The sequence below is a fragment of the Bombus pascuorum genome, chromosome 13, assembly GCF_905332965.1.
Source record: "Bombus pascuorum chromosome 13, iyBomPasc1.1, whole genome shotgun sequence".
NCBI lineage: Eukaryota > Metazoa > Arthropoda > Insecta > Hymenoptera > Apidae > Bombus > Bombus pascuorum.
The window spans coordinates 734,459-759,030 of NC_083500.1; the positions used below are offsets into that span (position 1 = coordinate 734,459).

The following is a 24,572-nucleotide window of genomic DNA, read 5'->3' on the forward strand; positions in this document are numbered from 1 at the left end:
GTATTTCTTGGAAAACCTCGACGTTGGATTTTTGCCGACGGCAATTCGACGTTCCCTCGGCATTCGTTGTATAGCTATGTAGATGGAGAAGAATGATCTTAAAGGAGGATAATAGGGTAGAATGAATTTCGGTTGACAAATGTTGTTAAAAATGGAATTGTACCTCTGATTATCTTGGAAAAATTATCGACCTTATTAATTCCGTCAGAGATTTCGTTAAACTTAGAATTTTACGAAAAAACGCGTACGCTGACAAAAAGTGGGTTGTGCACATTTCTATAGTAAAATTTGCATATACGAACTTTTCTTATTATTTTGTTTAGAATACCAGTTTTAAATACACATCCTACACACACTAGGTATACATTCTATATAATATAGTGGTCATGTGAAACGTACAACCTTCGTTCGTAAAGAGCCAGGTCCTACAAGGTTGAATAGACGCATATGACTTGAATGTTCGACAAGCATAGATATTGGTACGGGAAATTCGCAAACTACGTTCTAGGGTCACAATACCGCATAGCTGGAAAACTTGGGGGACTGGATGAAACGATACGAGTCTCATGAGAACTGTCTCGTAGTAGGTATACCGACGTTTTCCACGTCCTATTGAATAACTCAGCGTTAACATCAACCGCGTCTCGCCAGCCCTCGCTTTGCCCATGTCGCTTCGCCTCCTCTGTCATTTGGGGAATATCGGGACAGTAGGGAGGGAAAGGGAGAATCGATGGAAAAACATTCATTCCCCGACGCGTGAATGTAACGCACGCCAACATTCCTGCGTTTACTAGCCATGCAGAGAATGTTCATTCAATTTCGCGTCTAGTACGTACATTACATTTCTCATTTATCTGAATCAATATGAAACTTTTTTCTTCATGTAATTCCAGTAAGTACCAAAGAGATATTGTTTCCACTTGAAATTTATGTTACGATTTACGAATCTTGTGGCTTACAAATAGCGGTTTCTCTTCCCAGACGTGTCATAAATTTGCCGAAGAACGTCTTCATGTATTTTTTTCCTTTGGGTGGCACATAAATCAAGTATGAACACAAGGGTAGAATAGATTCTGTTTGACTCATTAGACTTCGGGCGGATTCGGAATAGATTAAGACGGAGCAAGTACGACTAAGATATCCAAATGTGTCTGATCGTATGCTTTATTCTTGCTTCGAAGATTAATTGACGGATTCTTTTTGGGAGCAACTCTTCGTGATTAACCGTGCAATTAAATACAGTGACGATTCAACGATATCTGTATTCCAATAATACAATTGTAATTCACGATCACGAATATAAACATACTGCCTTTCTCGGTTAAAATATCTTTTTAACTAATATTTTAAGATGCTTTGAAATGTCTGGAGCTGCATGTGCTTTCTAATTTTTGTCCAACGCAAAATTTTGTAAGAAGCTATTTTAATTTCTTGGTGACCGAACAGTTCGCGAAGCAATTATTAGTTTCGATGTACGACACATAATTCATGCAGGCAGCGAAGTTTGAAGGAACGATAGAACCAGGGACAAACGTTCAATGTACTAAATTATCGTTGCGTCGCGCAAGGATCTCGCCAGCGTTTGCAGTTCCACAGTTTCATGGCTTGCGAATTGCGAATTCGGTGCAACTTCGTTTCCATCTCCGTTGTAACATTGTCCGATTCTCCCACGAATGAGAGAGAGAGAGAGAGAGAGAGAGAGAGAGAGAGAGAGAGAGAAAGAGAGAAATAGAGTGAGCCGAGATGAACGAATACATACGTGTATTACTTGTAGAAACAGGCAGTTATTTGGCTGCATTCAATGTGCACTGCATACCTCAAATGCAAATACTCGGATAGCCTATTCTGCTCTCTCACGATTCCTATTGTTCCATTACCGCCTGTCCGGTCTTCTTCCAACTATTACAATCGCCTAAGATCGATGATATTCGCTTTCCCTTGAATAACTTTCACAATGGTACATTGTCCGTAACAATGAGATGTTTTTTATTTGATATATCGAATTCAGCACTATCTAATTCCTGTAACACGTTTGTGAGTCGATTAGATTAAAAAAATAAAGCAAATCGATATCGTGTAGTGGGTCAAAAGTTAGCTTAGTACAATCGAGATTTCATGATTAATACATGAATATTACACTTGTACAGATATTTGTTCCTCGTTAATTTAGCACGTAGATGTCATTACGTTAGAAAAGATACAGATAGTCTCTTTATTTCTCTTTCTGGTCAAGTTAATGTTCTACAACCTTTTCACTTTTCTGAGCATCCCCATTTCCACTAATTTTCAGTCTCTATGGTCTCAGCACTTCCATTGTTATTCTCTAAAAAAGAATATTTTACTCGGTGCAAGAGAAATTATGCCTTCAGTGTCACATCGTTCTTACAAAGCGTTTTATTTCTTTCATTCTTAATCAGGAGCAATAAGGTAAATTCTTGAAACATAACGGTAGATTTCCTTCGAACGTGTTGTATATGTGTATCGTCTAATCGTCGAATATTTAAGAGGGTAATTGTAAATCTTAGCGTCAAGTTATTTATAACTTCTGGAAGAAGTTAATGATATGTAAAAAGTTATCTAAAACCGATTTCCTGTACGTTAACAATTCTGAAGTAGTAACAGCATGTTGTTGCGATCGGTGAAATATGGTTGCAGTTAATGGCAATCGATAAGTTTTATGAACCGGACCGTATGAAAGGAACGTAAAAAGATAAACGAAGCAACATTTATTACGAGCTTTGACATTTGAGAAAATTTATCAATGATTAATGTTGAATTGGTGGTTAGTTTTTGTTCCGTAGATTTATTTGGGCGGTAGATATCTTTTGAAATATGAGTATGAAGATAAGTAACATTTTATACTCGCAGTGCATACTCGCACTTGAAAATCTCATGACATTGGTTATATTCGTTAAAACTAATATTCGATAGTATAAAATGAAAAAATATCCTTTCTATTTAAGTGTTAACATAATTTTTACATAACTTGCGTTGACAGAAAAGAAATACCGCATCTCTGCAATTGATATACTTTTTATTGGTGCTTCTGTGTTACTTCAATTTCGTAATTTATCAAGGAAAATTGTTTCCTGGACTCACGGAGGAGTGTGATGGAAAATTGCAGGAAAAGCTTGAAGAGTCCCTTACAGTTGGTAACAGCAGCTTTTACTGTACGCTTTTCAATGTATCCTCTTATATACGCATAATATTTCGTAGCTCGGTGACTTTCACACGCAGACGGAAGTTACTTATACATATGTGGTGAAACAAATGAGGGTCTTGCGTCTTGGAGGTTTAAAGCTCGACAACGCAGCAGAGAGTTTCGGCATCACGGCCACCACCTCTGTCTTCTTTCTCCTTCTTTTTTCTCTTTCTTCTTCCCTTTGTCTCGTCCTCATCTATACCCCTATTCGTCTCTGTTCTGCCACGATCCGAATCTCGACATGAAATAAGATGAGAGTAAATACTCGAAGTCGTCTCCGAGTACATGGGCGTTTGGCACCAAACCAAATTCCACCGACAGAAGGTATATCATCGCTAGGAAGCGACCGAACATACTTGTATATACAGTGTCCCTTTTGAAATCATTCTCGTAGCTTATTTCCGAGTGACGACGACAACGATATTACTTCATGGAAACGTTTAAACTGTGAGAAGTAGAACACGAAGATATTTCACTCTTCAATTAAGTCTTCCTTGTTGGCCAGGAAAATAACGTGCTTTATACTTATAAAGATGGAATAATTTGTTTTATTGTCTAATTACATTAAGAGAAAATTGAGTAGCTAAAATGGCAAATGATATCTTTAATGAGAAAGGATGTAATTTCGATAAAAGTTGAAGTAATAGAAATTTGTTGAAATCTTTGTTGTTAGGATTAATCGAGTTCACTGATAGTAAAAGAGCTAGGTATGTAGCCAGACGCAAATCCTTACATGGTAGTTTATATAAATTACTAAAAAAGAGAAGCACAAGCTTTTTTTTATTAATTTTACGTAAAGAAGCCTTTACTTTTCAAATTTCATTTGCTTAAAACTTGATAAAAACAAGCTGAGATACATAAATTGAATTCCATTTAACTGTAAATTTGTTATATTTAATTTTTAGTAGTTTCGCGGTTAACGGAATATCATTCTAGCGAGAGGTTTCGTGTAAATAATTTATACACGACGTATAACGATACTAACGAGTAATATTGTGGTTTACAATATGCAGGCAAGAGCTCGGTTGTACTGAGATGGTCACTTGCAACAGTTTGCTAATTATCGCCAATTAATCTGACTGTACAGTGTTTATTCATTTGTCATCGTAGCGTGAAATATCATCATAGCGTGGATACGAATGCTATAACGACGTGTTTCCCGTGTGTTGAATTCGTTATTGATCATTTGGCTATTGAACTTAGCCCACGTGACTATGGTATATTTTCCATTATTATAGCAATCCTTTAATTAACAAAGGGAATTGCCTTTATGTTAAAATAATGTATTGCAAATGTTAGTTTGTTTCTATTGAAGTTTAAGATTATTTGTTTAATCAACATTTTTTGACGTAAAAATGTAAGGAGATCCGTACTTGAAAAGAATTTATCATGTGAATGATGCTTTTATTTAATTTGTATTATTTGAAGTTATTTAATATTATTTAATATTAAGTTTGTACAGTTACATATACCAAAATACTTGTACCGCTGTGTGTTGTATTTAATTCTGTAGTTGTGTTATCGGTAACTTGTTGCATATTGGTCGATCCGTAATTAAGCTGCAAATAAAAATTTAAACGATCATTCATTTCGGAAAAAGATAATTGACGAATGAGTTACTATATATTTGTTAGTTATCGAAGTGATTTAATAAAGTTTTATTATATCATGAAAGTATTTTAATCCGTGATCGTATAAAGGAAATAATAAAAAAAATAAAGGAAAATCTCAATTACGTTTAATTACATTCCTATTGACATTCCTACAATTGACATTTCTATTCAATATAATGTCTGTATATTGCATTAAGTAGTTATATCGTCTTTGTTTTAATATATAATTTTTTCACATTTATGGAGTTTATTTGAAATGGACAAGTAAAATACCCGAATGTCCCTTAATTTTATTGTAAAGTTAGTATCTTACATTACATTGGAATAACAATAACAACTACTTAACTTGCAAGCTTTAATAATTAGCTTTAATATTTATAATACTTGTTTGATCTTGTTATGTACATCTAAAAGTCGCTCTAATTGAATAGCAGTGCAACGTTTAAAGTCTTTGGTCGTTAGGAAATGCTACTATATTTTATTCCGTCTTATATCTTTAATGTAATTTACGTAAGTAGTATCGTATGGTAATTTCGCTGGTATATAAAATACAATGTGCTCTATGTAGTTAGGAACTCGGTTAGAAAATTGTGTTACAGTTAGTTACAGAGCATAATGCAATTTTAATTTTGATTATCGACGAGGACGAGACATTAGACGGTATAATTTAGTTTATTCCCGTAACGATAATTGAAAATCGGCTACGCGTACTTAATTATTAAGTGTTAATTGGCTGAAAATTCAAACTTATTAAGCGTATTTGCATTGCGATACGTTTTATTTGTATCGCGATTAATTATGTCTCGATGAAGAATTTGGCCACTTAAGCATCAAATTTAAATTCCGGGCATGAACTTTAACTTTAATTTTACTTTTAAAGAAATTTTTGATTTTGAACACACAAATGCATTTGGAATTGTTTAATTTGGTTAAATAACTTGATCACATTGAGTTGCGCTTATTCACTTTCTATGTTATTAATTCTATCCTTTACTTCATCGTGTTATTGGTGAGATTAAAATACAACGTGTTAAAAAATAATGATCTAAAACGCTTTTTTTTAATATTCCGCATATTTTCTCGAAGCATCACAACGTAGATAAATGCATTATCAAATTCGATTACATTAACTCGATCGTTTCTCTGCATCCATAACATTCACCGGGAGATCACTAACAACATATTAATTCATGCTCGTCAAATGGAATGTGTCAAACAGAAGGACGGAATCCTCCCGAGTATCGCCACTGCTTAAAATATTGTTAATATCATTAACGTCACTAGTAATCCATTGTTGACACATTAATTATATGACAAACAATCACATCGAAATTTCACAACAAACCGGTAATCACGTGCTTGTTCATTCCTAGTTCCTTTTATTTTCTCTCATCCTTCACTTTCTCATCGAAAAATCTCTTGAGCGTGTAATCTTTTGGATTTCTTGTTTCTCTCTCTTCTCGACCGTCCACAGATTTATAGCATTACACTCATTTTCTAATTACACAACCAGCATCGGTTGCTGTTTATTTTCGTCCATTTTCTTTATTCACTATCAGACGAAGAGGCATTTTCTTGTAACTTATCTTTATGTGCATCTCCATTATTTGTATATGAGACTTTACTATATCCGTACATTAGCGAATTCCTTCTTCGCAAATACCACTTGACAGCCACGTATAGAATTATCAGGGTGATTAGGACGATGTTGATCGAGAACAAAATGGTCATCTGATAGAACCATAGGGTGGAGTGCATCGTCCACGAAAGCTCGCGAAGGATGCATACAGTCTCGCCAAGGTTCATAGAAAGCTCGGCATCCTCGTGACAACTGGTGCACTCGGTATTCGAAGATCCTGAACAAGTTAGGCAGGAGTAATGGCAACTGGAGCAGACTGCCTTTGTCTCGTCAGAAATGCCGTAAGTTCCAGTTGGACACTTGTACACGCAGATTCCATTGTTGTAGTACCAGTTCAGCTTACACTCTGGAAAATTACATATGGTCTTTGACAATCTTCCATTCTTTGATTCTGTGTATGTGGGATATCTTGTTGAGTGTTGGTTCGTTTTAGTTCTGTGCGTGTGTTCTTACGATATGCCAAATAGACTCGAAGACATACGAATGACAGTGGTGAATTTATTCATGGTAGGTTTTAATTTACCTTGTAAAACATCTCGATCTTCGTTTTTTCGACTTAAACAAATTTTGATAAATATCTTTTATACAGAAAAAAGCACGAAGAGTTAGTAAATTTGGAATAAGCAATTCGTAATCATGTGAAAGCTTCTTAGTCGATCTGTAAAGTTTCCAAATTATCTTGCAATGTAATTTGAATTTTCACTGAGAGTGAATTTGGAACAGTCTTCGGATAGGAGGTAGGTATGTTTAGAACATCTTGATGAAGTTAATACCAATGTTGGTAAACCTATGCTCAACGGGGAACAACCGAGAAACCTAAATTACTGTTACAATTAATGGCGATGGAAACCGGAAGCGTATTTGATTCCTTGCAGCTTGGTTTTCCACATATTAGCGGAACCTACCTTCTCCGTATTTAATTAATTTCATATACAAGGCAAACATTTTTCCAACAGAATTGTCATCCATAGGTTGCTCGTGGATATTTTGATGTTACTTGTGTGTTGTTTTGTGTTCGTTGTAGTTCGAGATGTAGGTACTTTAAATGTAGTTATTACGTTAAGAAAAGTTACGTTAGAAAATTTGTCTACTTAAATGTAAATATAGTCTACAACTAAGTACATAAGTATATGTGTGATAAGCAATGTTCTATATTATAAATAAATATACATTCACTGTGTATTAGGCCTTGGTGAATTTTATCATAAACGCAGTAAACGATTTTTTAAAATTTTTATGTTATGTATATTTGTCACATTTTGTAAAGATGGATATTCAAAACATATCCAGATTTTACGAGTATATTCGCCCAGCCCTAATGTAAATCTATTTTGACATTTATTACATACATATTACTATTTGCGTTGTCTTTTAAAAAAACTAAGCACAGAAGATAAAATTATAAATTATTAATTTTGCCAATCGTTATTTAACTTAACTATAAAATAATATAAGGGTCAAGGTGCATGCTGAAGCATATATTTACTACAACATTTGAACGCCTTCCTTTAAGTTTAACAAGATACCAAATTTGTTTTCTTATGATCGAATGAAAAGAAAATACTTGCAGTTTGTAAATTTTTGAAAAGAAAAAATTATTAGAACACATTGTCGAAAATATTTAAATATAAAGTTCTCGATTCAAATCTGTATCTAGATATATTTCTATAAAGATGCACATTAAAATCTCTCAGGAATAAAAATCTTTGCGTCTTGTTCAACGCTGAGCATAAAATTAATCCCATTAATATTCAATTCATTAATAATTCAGCAAGCAATAAAGCATAAAGAAAATGTCATTACCACAAAGAACAACTAATTCAAGCACTATACAAAGAGCAAAAAAAAAAAAAAGAAAACGATAGGAAAGCAAAATTATTAATAAGACTTTTAGTGGGAAAAAGAAAGTTTAATGAATCGAAGTGAGTTGAATCCAGGCAAGTTGAATATAGTAAAGTAAGTAACATAATGAAAAGTTGAGAAAGTGTTTATCAAATTGTATATTACTAGCACACTAATTCTGGTATTTTCACAAAATCAGTCACAAAATTAAATCTCTACACTTAGTAAAAATTTCGATTTCTGAATAAAAAAAGAAACATTGATGATCCGCGTTAATATTGCCTATGATTCGAGATACTTGATTCAAACCAGAACAATAAATTATAGCCAGAGGATATAAATAGGAATATTATAGAACGATAGAGAAGTAAGACTCACCGTGCTGGTGAAGCGATCAGGGATAGGTCTTTTTATTTTGATTGGTTGTACGTGTGTGGTTGTGGATGTGGATGTGGTTGGTGATGGTGGTTGGTGATGGTGGTAGTTGGCTGGTCTGAGAAAATCCGCACCGCAACTCGCCCACGGAGAGCCCAAGTACCTAAATACGTTTTCAGAACCTGCTATGGAGTAGAGGGATAAAGCGACACGTGACACTTTAGGACAAATAATCTTTCTTTTTTAGTTCCGTCGAAGAACAGAGAATTCAATTTTGATCTCCTGGATAAGCGATCACAATAATCTTTCTGCTTTACTCGGATGGTTCATAGGATTTCTTTTCTCTTTTCTTTTTTTTTTTTCTAAGAAAACTCGATTTATCGCGTGCAAATTGCTCCCAAAGTTTTCGTGAAACTTATTTTCTAAACTACGCGCGATCACGAACTCTTTTATTGATTGAATTTTGTTATTTTTTTTTCGATTTTTCGATCATCCTTCTTTAATTTTCCAATTGATATCGTAGAGTTATAAATGACCACGTTATTACAGAGATACTTTGCCGTTTACAATACCTATTTGTGGGACGTTAAAAAGTTTATCTGCCAGACAGGACTATCGCGAATATTCGTTCAGTTCGAGGAAAGTGAGCAAAATACAAAACACGTGCGAGATATGAGAAAGTAAAGTTGAAAGGATACAAAAAAAGAGACAGTCGTAGAAATTGAACGCATCATTAGAAATTAACAAAGCGATGTTAGATTTGGAATAAAATTTTTATATGTATAAGTAATCAAGTTTTATGGAAACATAATATATTGGCATACAAAGTGCGCGTTATGTTGATTGACATGTAATTTATCTCAACCGTTTATGCGATAATTGCTGACGATTTTGTTATTAGAAGAAACAAGAAATAAGAAAATTAATATATGGCCGGATTAAAATTGCATTATTTCAAGAAACACTATATTTTCCTTAGTGTCAGTTATTTTTTTATGAAAATTAGTCTAGATAATGTGCAACTCGTTAAACATAAATCTGTAAACATAGATTATTACCAGAGTTTAGAAATTTTAAATCAGTTAATATGCAGGACGAGACATTAGAAATTGTATACATATATTACACATATTTAAGAGAATACCAATGTAGCATGTGCTATATATATTATAACATAATGGCGAAATAGTCATTTGTGCAGGAGAGTCACATGCAAAATTGTGCAATGGTAAACCCATTTAACAAAACCTTTTACAGAAGCTTTAAAGATTCAGTGACGTAACAAATTTACGAAGCACGGAGTATGGACAAACTTTGTAATGAAATATCTTATTTGGAAAGAAATATTCTAGATACAATCTGACGTTTAATCATCTCTACGACAGTGTAAAATTCCAAAATGAATCTTACCAGTGATGACAAAGAACTGAAAACTTGGAATAATTTATATGCATAGTTTTGTATGTATGTATATACAAGATTTCGTTAACCAGAGCTATTAGGTAATGTTGTTTAACTAAGCGCACTGCTAAATATTTTAATTATTCAAATGCTGGTATTATAGAGACCTTCTCAGAGTTCACGTTAAAGTTCACTGAATTATTCATGAAGTGCAAGCAGAAAACTTTCCGTACACACGAAAGTTAAATTAAAATCTATTTCTCTGTTAACTTTTAACTGATCCACCCCTTGTGTAGCGTTTCCCATCTCCTGTGTCTCCGGTACTCTCAAATCTTCCCAGATCCCTTCATTAGCATTTAGTTTTCGGCAAGGTTTATTGCAAGTGGATGTTTAAATCCGTTCTTGATAACGCAATTAGTGGAAACGTTAGTGTACCTTTGGCTAACGTATTTATTAATAATATCTTGAAACGCGTAACCAATAGTTGATTAACAGTACTACGAATTATAAGTAAAACATTAATTTCCAATGGTACACAACTTGAATTTGCTTTGCTTATAACTAAAAAAAAAAAAAAAAAAAAAAAAAAAAAAAAAAAAAAAAAAAAATACATCATTAAATGCAAGAAACCTACGGACATTCGTAATTAAATTTCATTTGAGATTTCACTTTAAAATTTCAAGAAAAGTATGATAGGATATTAAGTAATCCAGTGTAAGGTATTTCATCAAATATTTCGTACGTTTTTCTATTTTATTCTTTTGCGTATGAAATATTCAACGCTAAAGCAAAGAAACAGGTGTCATGTTATAAGTTTTTAGGTGTTCGAAGCTATCTTAGCTTTATAATACGATTCGCTTTAGCTGTGAACAGTTCTTACAAAAGAATCACTTTTCATGCGACGATAAAATTTAGATCATATAATCACATAAAATTAAACATGCAAACCAATTATAGAGCTCTAGAACGTCGTCCACCATCCATAGAAAAGTGGACGGAAGCATGCTTTATTGACACATACCTGTTTTCCAATAAATAAAAAATCAGGTTAGTGATTGCATCCTAGGGCTAATTAAATTGTCAATATATCAAAGTAAGCTTCCTTTTTCTCTTCTTTTATAGAAAAATATCGCTCGAGATGAATAACGTCTGGTAATATCTTGTTTAGGATATTCTCCTCTTTTAATTCATCCATGATATACAAATTTCAATGTCGCATATAATGGTTCATAGTAGTTGCAATTACTTATACAATATATTATGTATATGTGTACATAAATGTACGTGGCAAGCCCTGAACGCCTTTTTCACCGCCGATTCTCTTCCTTCTCGTCGTTTTTTCATTGTATCACATTGCACAAAAAGGGTGTCACGAAGCAGAGCTTCGTTTTCTTTCCTGTCTAGTGACCTTTGATCGTTGTTTTACGGTTGAACAAGACGAACGAACGGGAAAGAAGAAAATGGCGCGAGGTTGTGGACAAGTCAGGCAACCTGACATCTTGTTCTTCTTGTCTCAGAACTCTATAACTTAGGATATGTCGCCTTTTCAAGCAAAGATACATTTTACATTACATACAAACATTTACAATAGATACATTAACAATATGGTGGACCAAGCCCACTGCTGGACAGTTCCGAAGATCCGATTTGATAGAAATATTCGTTTAAGGAGTTTCATGGTTGGAAAATTAACCCTTGGACGGTAATGACTTGGTCATCCTTTGACCCAAACTAAGTAAAATTTCATTCCTTAAAATAATTTTCGGAAGACAAGAAGTTATGAATACGAATTCTATTCGAAAAATATATTTATCTATCATACTTTTGTTGCAAATTTACGAAAATTATAAAAGTATACATAAGTATCGCATAACAAAAATTACAAAATCGAATTTCTAGCTATTAATATATCTTTTCTTTTTAATGCCATTTTGAAATATTAAAAATGCATTTCTTCGATTTTCCAAATGATCCAACTATAACCGAGCGAGGGTTAATAAAATTGGATTTCGCGATGGCAGGTTATATCTTTTAACTATAAAGTTTCGAGATACACACACACGCGCGCGCGCGCACACACACACACGCGCGCACACACACACGTACGTACGCACGCACATATTTAAAACACGTTGTTAGTATAATTTCTACGAGTCAGAAATTAAATACCGATGCGTTGGAATATTTTCTGGGAAAATTGTATCTTTTCGTTAATTAACGAATTAAGTATTTCTCATTTTTTGTAATTCGATTTACGCTAAGAAAGACATTCATTAAGTACAAAATTACGTTATGGAAGCATTTCGAAAAATGTAATAAAAATGTAATAAATGAAAACATAATTTAGAATATTATTGATTACGATAAGAAGGGTACGAGTAAAATGTAATTTGTCATTCACGAAGCAAAATGGATCGCGGTTGTATGAAAGAATTTCATTTCTTGATTATTAAGCGAGAAATTACGAAAATTATCATTCCAGAAATAGTATTCAAACGAAGGAAATTTAATCTTCGTAGTAGTAAAAAAGTTCACAGTTTAAATTGAAATATGCCTTTCTCAAATGCAAATTATGATACGCATTTATCATTGGCTATGATCGACGTGCATCGAGATCAGCTTAATATATCCCTTCTATCATGTGGATATTTATTTCGTTTGTAACACGTGAAATATAATTTATTATTGTCATACAAAAACCGCACATGACGATTTAGTAGCATTAAATTTATTCTTACCTCAGATCACATTGCAAAATACTAAGGATCGATTCTATCAAGCTATTAAGTACTTGAACATGATCACGATGCATTAGCACTTTGTTACATTATAGCATGTTACTTTCGAATCCCTCGAAATTTCTTATTCATACAGAACGAAGTTTTATTAAGGGGGAATATTTACCGTGAGATGTGTGATCTTTAATAATATATTACGAAAAATTTATATCATTTTTTCTGCTGTCACTTTACAGCCATCATCATATTCATTCGTGTTTTAGTACTATTGAAAAATTTTTTTAAGAAGAGATGTCTTCCCAGTTTTCGGTCTTGGTTATTCTGCTTGTTCGAAACTAAGGCCTATAGTAGAATACACCTCTTAATAAAAAATTTCTGAGCCACTAAAGGTTCGATCTTTGCATTAAAAGTATGAAATCGGCACAAACGAAAGGATTTCGCGGAATATCGAAAATTCAACTGTCCAGCCGTGTAGTCCGAAGTATTGTACATCTTGGAAGATATTTTTTACACCTGAACGAATCGAAACATCCAAAATCCTACATAATACTCACGTTTATACCATTCATATCCCTTATACATGACTATCATCAACACACCTCCACGTTGATTAGAATAATTGACTCTTATTGTAAGAACCCAATATACACGTATAGTCGAGATGTACTTTCGTTTCTTAGGATTCGAACTCGTTGAGTCCACTTAATTTAGTCCACTAATCCTTAACTCATTTATCTCATTTCTGTTGCTACCTTTTTCTTTTCTTTTCTTTTCTTTTTCTTCTTTTTTTTCTTTTTCTTCCTTTTTCTTTTCTTTCCTTTTCTTTTTCAGGAAAGCTAGACCTTTTAATCAATTGTTTTAAAGCGTGAAAGATTTTTGGTGAATCCTTGTTGCGTTAAGATTTATTTCGATGGGCTAGTGTAATTTTCCAGATCAGATCCAAGATTCTTTCACTCGATGATTTTCGACTCGAAGCGTCTTTTTGAGGTTGTCTCGAAAGCAGAAATTTATTTGAGATATTCTATAAAATTCTATGAAATCTTTGGAACTTTACGAAACACATAGCAAACATATATAAAATAGAATTATTGCGTTTTAATTTTGACGATTTTTCATCGATTCGGTTGCCGAAGTTTAGTACATATTCCATTTTGATCGTGATTAACGTATAATTAACGTCGGAGGAACGATAGTCGATGACTTTGTTATTAAATCATTTCGTGTATGTTTGATTCGTATCGGTATTTCGTCCATTATTGCACGTATATACACAATTATTATACATTAATATATGGGTGTACACGCACACAACACACGTACACACGCATACATACACGCACACGATTAAATCTCCATAAATCAAAATTTTTACTCGGATGGTTGTAAAATATTATAAAACATTGAGTTTGTTATCCACGAAAAGAAATTTACATTACCATGCACGATTTGAAGCGTAAATTGAATTTACAGCGGATTATTGAGAATTTAATGAGCAGCAAATACATACGTAATGGCACAGAGGACCGTTGAAAGTATCGAAAAGATAAAAAATAATTTATTGCAGATACTTATTAATTAATAATCTGGTTTGTGATTGTCTGGAAGCAATTCTAAAATTCTAAGAGAAATGAAATTTTTATAAATAGAATAAAATTATCACTAATCGTGTTATTGAAAAATATCTCGTATTTCGTACACTCTTATACTCATTACGTATGGCTCTCTTATCCGAATTATTGCATTATACTGCGTTGTAATACCTATACAACTAATAAATTAAAAGCTAAATATACATATTCGGAACTGTAGCTCCTATTTTTAAATGATCACGAATGGGTAAACGATTCTGAAGAACAGATTATCTTTTCTAGCTCGTTTCTAAGTACACGCGAACGAAAGCTCAACGAATATATAACGATCTCTTGCAAAAAGCGTCAATTATTAATATATATATTTATATATGTATATGTATGGAAGCGTATTTTGTTGTTTTATTTGTCGCGATTATTTCCATGTGACCCACGACACATCGTTTGTTAATTTCTTCGTACGTGAATTTTCTTTTAGACGAATGCTGTAAGAATGTTTTAAACGCGTTGCCTTCGTGTGAGAGTCCAAAGAGAGAATTTCGAGGAACTGTTTGTGCGTCTATGGTAACTATTATATTTGAAAACCTTACGGGAAGAACATGATAAACATATTTTTGTTGATTTTCTGCATCTTATGTTAATCTGTATTACATTCCAAAATCGAGTACAACAATTGTTTCGATAATATATGAAAACTGAACGAAAAACCTACCACGTTCTTCCTGTGATTTTCTTTTGGTATCGATGAATCGTCATAAGTACAACGTGAAGTGATTGATTCACGGAGCGTGCTTGAGCACAGGCTCGTCAGCTTATCCGGTCAAATCATTCGCTAAAAATTGTCTAACTACGAAACGCATAATAATACGAAACTAGAAATAGAATAACATTTACACGTTAAAGTGGAATTATCATTGCCTTCGACTCGCCTTGCATCACTCATTGTCAAATATATGTTCGATTACTTTCATCAGCGTGGAATTCACCAACGTTTCGCGAGGACAATGATAAATCTGAGCCATTTAAACCGTAAATATATCCGCTCGAGAGAGTATTATATTAGGCAGCGCATTCGCCTTGACATCGTTGCGACTTCCAATAATTTTTATATGGTCAAGAAGTTTCGAAAGATCAAAGGTCAAAGCCTAACTGTTAGTTCAAAAGGTATATGATTCGAGAAACGGGATAAATCAAATGAAGTTGATTTAAAATTCCACTCATCGGCCAACATGAGGGTTCCAGTGAACAAACCAAGGTTCTGTTTTTCCTCAATGAAAGTTCACGGTCAACTCATCACCCAATTCGAAAGTTAAAATTGAAAGTAAAACTCTCGAGCGCGGATGAAAATCTTGAATTTAATACGGCTGTACCTTCGCGATGAAAATGATATGTGCTTGATAGCGTATGTACCCGATGGATCGCGCTAGATGCTTTTGCGTTAGGTGAAAATAACGATAACAAGTCGTGCATCTCGCGTTGATGTTGTACAGCATCTGGTTACAATGATATGATTCGCAATACAATATAATAACGAATAACAAATAGACGCTACTGCTGTTAAACAGGCGAAAAATGATAACGATCGAAGGGATTGCAGTAATAAGGGGCCAACACCACTATACATATACTGTATAGAATTTTTTCAATTTTTCAAAAAGAATCGGACCACTTAACCGAATTGCTCAAGTTGTCAGAAAGTTGACTCTCTGTGCCTGCAATACTTTTCGATCAACGATTAAGCGTTGATAGAGACCTGCCTTCTTTATTATCTAGTAAAAAATATATTAACATTAGTTCGATGTAGCTTAAACGAACGAATAAAGGAACCATAGTTGATGTTAGAAAATAAAATAGGACAATAAAATGTATTTGAGAAAAAGAATCGAAGAGATTTCGTAAGGATAAGAGTACAAAGAAAATTATGGAAAAATATCGTTTTGTGTTTTCTGATGCGTTATTATTGTTATTCATGAAACTCGTTTCTTTTCTGGGATTCTTTTAAAAGTTCTTTGTTTGTTACGAAACGGTTATTTTATACGACACGATATTTTCCAAGAATAGAGTGAAAATAAATTAAAGCTTGCGAGATAGATTTCAAGAGCGTATCTGCGGTAAGTAACAAATCTGCATGTAAAACGCGAGATTCTATCACAGACGATAATTGAATGTGACAGAATGTATTTTTGTATCATGCGATCTGTGCATTTCAAGGTAAAAGAAATTGAAAATATTCTTTTTTGCACGGTAGAAAGGAAGACAGCTAATTTTCAATATCACTTCGATTAGGACATATAGGGCGCTCTAGTTTTATCCAGCCAAACTTTTTTTCGGTATAACTTTGAAAGGAAAATTATATCGAACGAAAATAACAAGTATGATGAATCGTTACAAAAAATTGACGATCGGTTCACTGAAACGGAACAAATTGAAATTAAAATCGAACTTTATAGATCCTTTACTTATTTGCGTCTGTAGAATACGCTGAAAAGATTCGGATAGAAAAACGGGATCCATCCTGTGCTATAGCGAAGAGAACAAAATAATTTACACATAAATTATTACGACCTAACCTTAATAATAATTGCTATAAAGAAAATAAAATATATCAAGAATATAATAGATAAATTTCACTAGATCCATTATTTCGCTAGAATTTAAAGTAACAACGTTAAACTAAGTTATTACTTATTAGAAAGTTAAGATTGATATGTAATAATGAAACTAGAGGTATATATTGCCACGGTCAAGGGAAAAAGAAATTCGCTTTAGTGCGAGTCGTTCCTCCGTCGTGGAATTCTCTATTTGATAAAAGAAGGGATTGTTGGTATTTACACCATTTGATTCTTTGCGGTTGACCGCTGGCGAAGCCAATTAACGTCAAACTAGGTCGTTTCAACTTTTGTCGGGTCTGGCTCTTTTTTTATTTTATTCTCATCGTCTGAGCGGCCATTCAATTCTCTCGTCGAAAAATCTTTGTATGTCGCGTACGGCTCGTCTTTCTCGAGAGAATTTTTCTCGACTGATTTTTGGATATGTACTTCAATTTTCTCTCTCTTCGGTAACTTTTGACAGAATTCGATAACTGCTGGATCATTATGAAACACGAAGAGAAATAATCGATATCTAAACAATTAAAATTATTTCAATTTTTCAAAAAAGAAGATATGTCTTGGTTACAAAAGCACATTTTTCTTGGCATCCTATAAATATAATTTAGGATTCTCCAAGAGAAACTCACTTAATCACATAGAATTTTCGAAGAGAAAATTTCTATAGTAACATTTCATAGCTTAGCGAGCAAATATTTTTTCAAGTATAACTTTCGGTTCATTTATATGAACCATTAAAAAGATTGGTAAATTACATTAATCGTTTTACTACTTTCATTACTTTCTAACCGATATTTCTCGTATCTTCATTAACTACATGATACACGTTTCTATGTGTATATGTACTTATGAAATATCGAACTGGTATTGCCAGCGAGTAAAAGGTTCTTATTGCAATCAAGGCAGTGTTTTAATTAAAATTTTCGCCGCTTACTCATGGAAATTAATTTCGTGAATTTCGTTCGACCAGAGCATCGATGATTTTGTATTTATTCTCTCGTCTTGGCGGAATCATGATTTCATAAAAATGAAAAGAGCATAAAATTAGTTTATGAGCATCTGCGAGCAATTGGTGTATTTCGGGACCAAAACTCCGAATTAAACGATCTCTTCTGTCTTGATTAGTAGTCCAAGCCAAGTGGTGAAACAACTTCAATGAGAAAGGACCCATTCTGATGTTAGCTCGTCTCGTGAAACGTTTGCAAGCTTGAAACCAAGAGATTACGTTCAAGGGGCATAAATGATGTCCCTTGTCAACGGTAGGGTAACTCCAGTTTCATGCAGTTAACAAAATATTTGGAACAGTCTCTGTACATTGTGGATTACTCTCCTAATACATCAAGGATGATTTTCCATGATGACAGCCCTTTTGCCATTTTAATTTTCACGCGTTATATTTGTTCAAACAAGAACGCTATACTTGATATCATTCAGAATATTAAAGATTGTAGAATATTAAAGAATATTAAACATTTTAGAATACAAATTCGGTTGAGAAATTGATTTGAAAATACACAATAGTATATTTTTAAACATTCCGCAGCCTTTTCTTCTCGTACAATTTCAACAAACAATCCGTATCTCTTTTGTTTCCATTTTCATTTATTTGATGCAGTGCATCGAATCATCGATCGTTACACAAACATCGATGGAATGTAATAAATAATTTTTCTTTTTTCGAGTGAACAAATCATAGTACATAAAACGATCATAGGCTATATTTTTCTTTCCACGTTTTTTGCCCGAATCAGTTTTAATAATCCTCTAGAAAAAGTTTTGTTATTCGATGAATTATTCGTAATTAAATTTTCTCTTTAGCATTATTCATAGAAAGGTATTGCATATTGGATAACTACTTTGTCAAGTAATTTGTTAAACATCAGTCCTCGTCTTGACGAACTTTTTAATCACTATTCAACTGTTTCGATATTCCAAGATGTTTGATAAATATCTTCGAATTTTTCCCGAATTTTCCATAAAATATAGACTCCAACGTTTACGTTGTCAGAAATAAATTGTTGTTATCTCGTGTAACTGTCTGATAATTCAGGTTGTTCAAGGGCGAAATGTTTTCGCAATGTGTAATCCCTAATCGCAGTATACATTAGTTTTACAAAATATCAGTGAAAGTCTGCGAAAGTACTGTTAAAGGCAATTTACACTGACGCGATGTTAATACAGAATAAATTCTACGAATGACTTTAAAAGCCTGCTACTATCACGTGACATCCATAGTACAGATTATCGTCCGGATTCAACGGAGGCAAATTCAATTTATAACAAATTCATAATTACTTTCACAACAAAATTGTTGCAGAATATATATGTATCGTTCGAGTAATTAGAAGTATTAGACCTATATAGTTACTGCTAGGTCTTTGAGAGTTTCACGAAATTGTAGATATTTAGCGAAGTAACATGTAGTGTTCCGTTTAGAATCGAAACTGGGAAGGAAAGGGGGGAGGGGGAGGGAGGGAGGGAGAGAGAGAGAGAGAGAGAGGATTTCGCTGTTACATAAATATGTACTTTACAGGCCAGCATCTAGTCTTATGTATCTTCTTCTCGGCTGTTTGCATCAGCCGGTCGTAAACGCTCTGTTACCTTTTTGTTTCCGGCAGTGTTGATAGCCCCAGCTGCTGTCCCCCTCTCTTTAGGTAAGCAAAATTGCAGAGACAGAGAGGGAGAAAATTCGACAGAAAAGAAAATGAAGCAAAGGGACAGAAGGAAGGAGCAAGATAAAAGTAGAACGTTTGGAAAAAAACGGAGTGGTGAAAAGGAAAGAGATGAAAAAGACGCGAGCAGAAACTCTTTGGAACACGTTTGGTCGTTTCATCGATCGATATACTCAAAGAAACCAGCATTACAAGCTAGCATTACCAAATTATTAAACTATATTTCCCTGTTCTCCTTTTTTGAATTTTCCTGGCAAATTTTGCTCGGCTGTGCGCACCACAGGTACAGCAAGTGATTTAGCGTTCAACTTATCAAATGATTAATATTTTCTACGCACACTCGTCGTTCGAGTGTTTAACGTTCACTGCTTCTTAGTTTTAGGCTGGTTTATTAAAAGATTGATGTATACAAATCTTTGTTCTTTGAATTGAAACTAAGCGAGTCCAAATTTGTGAAGGGCAATATACGTTCGTAATAGTTGGATATTAATCGCGTACGAATCGAATCTCGGAATTTAAATAGCTAGATTATCCCCATCGAATGTTTGCGATAAACGGATTATGCAGTCGAGTAGCTTCTAATGATTAATTGGCTGTTTAGGAAATGGAGTGGGAACGATTCTGCGGGATGTGATTTTATCGATGAAGATAGAGTAACGCGGTGGTTACGCGAGGTAATTTCACCAGGATCTGTCTGCGTGAAGTATCAAGTCGAACTTCACTGCATGGACGCGGTCTATCGATGTTGAATCTCTGTAGTGGCAGTATCGCGAATTGGCTGTTTTTGCATTACGTAGAAAAGTGCCATCAGATGTTTCTGAACAATGTGGAACGTCATATCGAACGTGGTTATTTTTTTGCTGAAAGGAAATAATTTTATTTTCAATCGCACTCAGAGAAAATCGACATCGATCTCGGTGGATAGATCCTTCGTTAAAATTCATGCTGGTAAAAGCGTAACTACGTGTTCTTTTGAAAATAGTGGCTAAAATAGTAGTTAATGAAATAGAGAAATATCAGAAAAAAGAAACTTTGGTATTTCTAAAGCTAACCTTCTTCAAGAGCAACGGTCGGAACTGAACAGTTGTCGAAGAGTAGCAGAATTTACTTTTTCCCGCGTAGTTCGATCAACAATGATTATCGAAGCGTATCGCTTTCAGAGAATATATATGACCGATCGAATATCCATTTTAAATAATTCATCGGTATGAAAAATCAAGAGGCCGCTGCATATTCAAAAGAACCGAGTTATAAATGTTCCAATTCGATGAGGTCCCGATGGTCAAATCGATTTTCTCATATGCTAGATTCGCTAGCTATCGCTCAATTACAGTCCGAACTCTTTTCTATCGAACTGTTGTTTAGTGCTTCTCTTGTACGTTCAGACAAAACTCTTTCTACACGCATACTCTTCCTACACGATGATAGAAATTCTCATACACGACACTTAATTGGACTAAATCCTAACCCTAGAACGACATACGTTAGTGAGCGAATCGGGCGTCCACTCGAGAAATCATGGTGGACAAGGCCCGTAGGACATTTTAAGCTCGATGTTCGGCACATCATCAGTTCTTTCTCCGGACGGGCAGAAAAAAGCGTCTAGGAGAAAGCGGAGTTGACACGACGCTCGACAATGTTTTATCATCGTACGACGATTATCTTCGACTCATGTGGTTAGGGAAATCACAAACACACAACATTGTTCGAGCGAATTGCGAGCGTCGACACCTGGCTCGAGCTCTCGTTTTCTCATTTCAAACTGTGAACCGAGAGGCCAACGCGTCGATGTAGGGATATTATCATGAGCACCATGGAAACCCTGACGACCTGTCGATCGCTAAGCTCTTGCTGAAAGTGGTCATTCTTATGCGCGACAATGTCGTCGTCGTTGAGAATGAACCCGAGGTGTTGTTAGCCACCTCGAGATCACTCTCGTTCCGAACACTCAACGAATCCTGCCAACTGGTTGCCAGGTTCCCCCAGCTGACTCCGGCGAACAGGTAGGCTAGAACGAGTAGAATGAGGCACCCACCTAGGCACCTGCCACTTCCAGGATCGATGCTACTGCAACCGCTGGTCTGGTTTTCGGTCGTCGGTCTTTGTACTTCCTGATGGGACACACATTCTACCTGCTGGCTACCTGTCCATGGATCGGTCATCACAACGTTGTGCCTTGCGCCTATTGCCGAGTTGTCCACACTCACATCCTGATGATTCACAGAGGATAGTGGTTTGTCCTTATCCAGGTCGTCGTCCAACTCCAACGACGTCTCCGTGCCGTAGAAGATTAGCTTGAATTCTTCGAGAGTGTCTGAAATGTCGTGGTATACCGTTAGATTCGCTCTCGTGAGATCGCAAGTACAGAGTCGCAGGGAAATCGTCAAATGGACACATATAAGCATGCTGAAACTCAAAATGTCAAAAATTGACAAAATACCTCAAAATACCAATAGTGATATGAAAATGTAAAAGTACTTAAAAATATATGTTTTCGTTCAATCGGGTGTAGTATATTACATTGTGATAAGTGTAATGGTAGTGCTAATTATTCTTGACCGCGTTATTTAGGATTCAATTCCTCAACCTGTGTGCCACTCTCCTTAAAGAAGTCGTAGAACTGCTTGCTAGCAAATTTTGCATAAAATTTCATCATAAAGACATTTACCATCGTTAGGAAATAAATATTTTGAAACATCTTGTCCTAGATTATTTCTCTCTCCTACTAAAAAATGTTTATGTTAAAGCTCTTTTGGTTCGAATAGGGAAGAATGCATGCTATTCGATTCTTACAATAGGGATTCGTAATTCGAAAAGGGTCGTGAAATTTTGGCTCCGAAAATATAAATATTCTTATACGGCTTGTCTTTTTGGCAATGATAACGGATTAGAAAAAAGGTAGAGATAAATTATATTTTAAACATGCTGCTATCAAAGAGCGTACTTATTATAATTTGACCATAATATTTTATATATAAATATGTGATTTAGAAAAATAAACAGGATTGTGTTTGAGTAAAGAAGAAGGATTTAAAGAAACTTAAAACAGTGTTGTTTCAAACTTAATGGTATGTAGAAATTATTCAATGTATTGATCTTTTTTGTCTTGTACTATATGGTGTAATAGCTCCACGCGGAAAATACTTTTGAATACGTATTTTATAAAGGGTTTCATGAAAAGAGATTCCAATTAAAATTTAATTTCCGGTGTTACAGGGATTCTAATTTCAATTTTCTCCCCAGACACGCAGCGTAGAAAATAAAAGCATATTGAGCTCTATAGCTTTTGTTTTAGTATCTTTTTGTATATCGATTTTCAAGCGAATCGAGTAATATTTTTATTGAAATTCTATTTCAATTTTTCTTCGCAGTGAAGTAATTCAATAAAATGTCATTAATTAAGAAGGATTAATGTCCTTCCGAATCATTTATCTTCTCAACGTGATATATTTGTGTTTCGTTTGTCTATCTTGACAAATTCGGAAGAATGATAAATTATCGAAAATAATTTGCGGCAATTTTAAGTTTTAATTATCACTGGTGGTACATTTTGAAGTGACCGGATATTAATGATATTTAATAATTATAAACAACAGTTGAAAGAACATTATACGTTATAACTTGGACTAACATTTTCACTCGGATACTTTAATTTGTCATTTTATCTCGCAAATCGTACATTTAATGGGTTTTCCTTGATCAAATATTTATGTGTTGACGATATTCCCAACAAATAATTCCATTTATAAGGTCTACATTTCTTTTCATTTTCATTATCAATATTTTATGTCCATATTGAAATAATTATACATTCAAATAATGTATATGTGTATATGAAAAAGATTTAATTGGTAGAAATACAAATGGAACTATTGTGGATTCGCGATGCTTGGAAGAGTCTTCCACGTTTTCTTAATGTCACTACGGTCTAACGATAGATAGATACTTCTATTTGACGTGACACAAGTGCACTTTGCATTATCCACACACATACACACAAGCGCGAATTTGCGTGAGGTTCATTCGCGTGAATCATGTTTCATACAGTAGATGTTTGATGTATTCGATGCAAGTGTCTCGAGGTGTGGTCTTGGAAAGATGATGGCAGTGAAATGAGTAAAGTGAAGAGGGTGTCAATGTCGTTGACGCCAGAAAACTAATAAAGCGTTACGATGCTGTTTAAGGAATTTTATTCTTACCTTCAAGAACAGGAACAGGAAGTGGATTAAAATGAAGTAAATTAGGACGATAAGAGAAATATTAATAACGGAACCCGTATTTATTATTGTACTAATGCAATTTTGTACAAATGTCTATAACGTGATTTCTTATATAAATGTAAACCAAAAACTAAACCCGAATTTCCTTGCAAAATATTAGTTCGTTTTAATCGAACGTTTACATATTTGTTGGTTTTTCTTTCTTTTTATAATTTTTTGCCTATCGATGGTAGTAAAAATTTTGTTGGGATGATAAACGATGGCCCTCAAGTATCCGAGTATCCGATGAAATACCAACGAATGTAACTTGAGGACAAAATGAAAATATTAAAGGCCAATGAGGGGTTAGAGGCCCATAAGTGGATATCGTTATTACTGCTATAAAAGATCAATATGATCTGCAAGACATGGTTCTTATTTCTATACATTGACGTTTACATGATTTACGTGAACATTATCTGTATAAAAGTAGATTTTTGAAATATCGGAAATCGAGTAATAATGTTTTTAATAGCTTTTCCCATTATAAAAGGCGTGCTGTATTTGTTATTTAAAAAAATAGTGATAAATAATTAATAATTGAATAATCGTTTTAACATAGTTAACAATGTTTATGTGCTATGCAATCTGCATACTTCTAAGCATACTTCTACTAAACACACATATTCATGC

General features: G+C 34.1%; 1 protein-coding gene across 4 annotated transcripts in view; it reads right to left on the reverse strand.

Moving 5' to 3' along the window:
• Positions 1-4,585: 4,585 nt before the first annotated feature.
• Positions 4,586-24,572, reverse strand: part of LOC132913419 (furin-like protease 1) — a 351,740-nt gene continuing 331,753 nt past the window's right edge. For 3 of the 4 annotated variants that reach the window (XM_060971760.1, XM_060971762.1, XM_060971759.1), the window contains 2 exons: positions 21,716-21,994; positions 5,094-6,800 (listed from right to left, as the gene is read on the reverse strand). In XM_060971760.1, the coding sequence (XP_060827743.1) occupies positions 6,361-6,800; positions 21,716-21,994 (719 nt within the window). In that variant the 3' untranslated portion in view covers positions 5,094-6,360. Of the gene's footprint in view, positions 4,762-5,093; positions 6,801-21,715; positions 21,995-24,572 lie in introns of those variants that run through there. The other variant, XM_060971761.1, reaches the window with a different exon arrangement.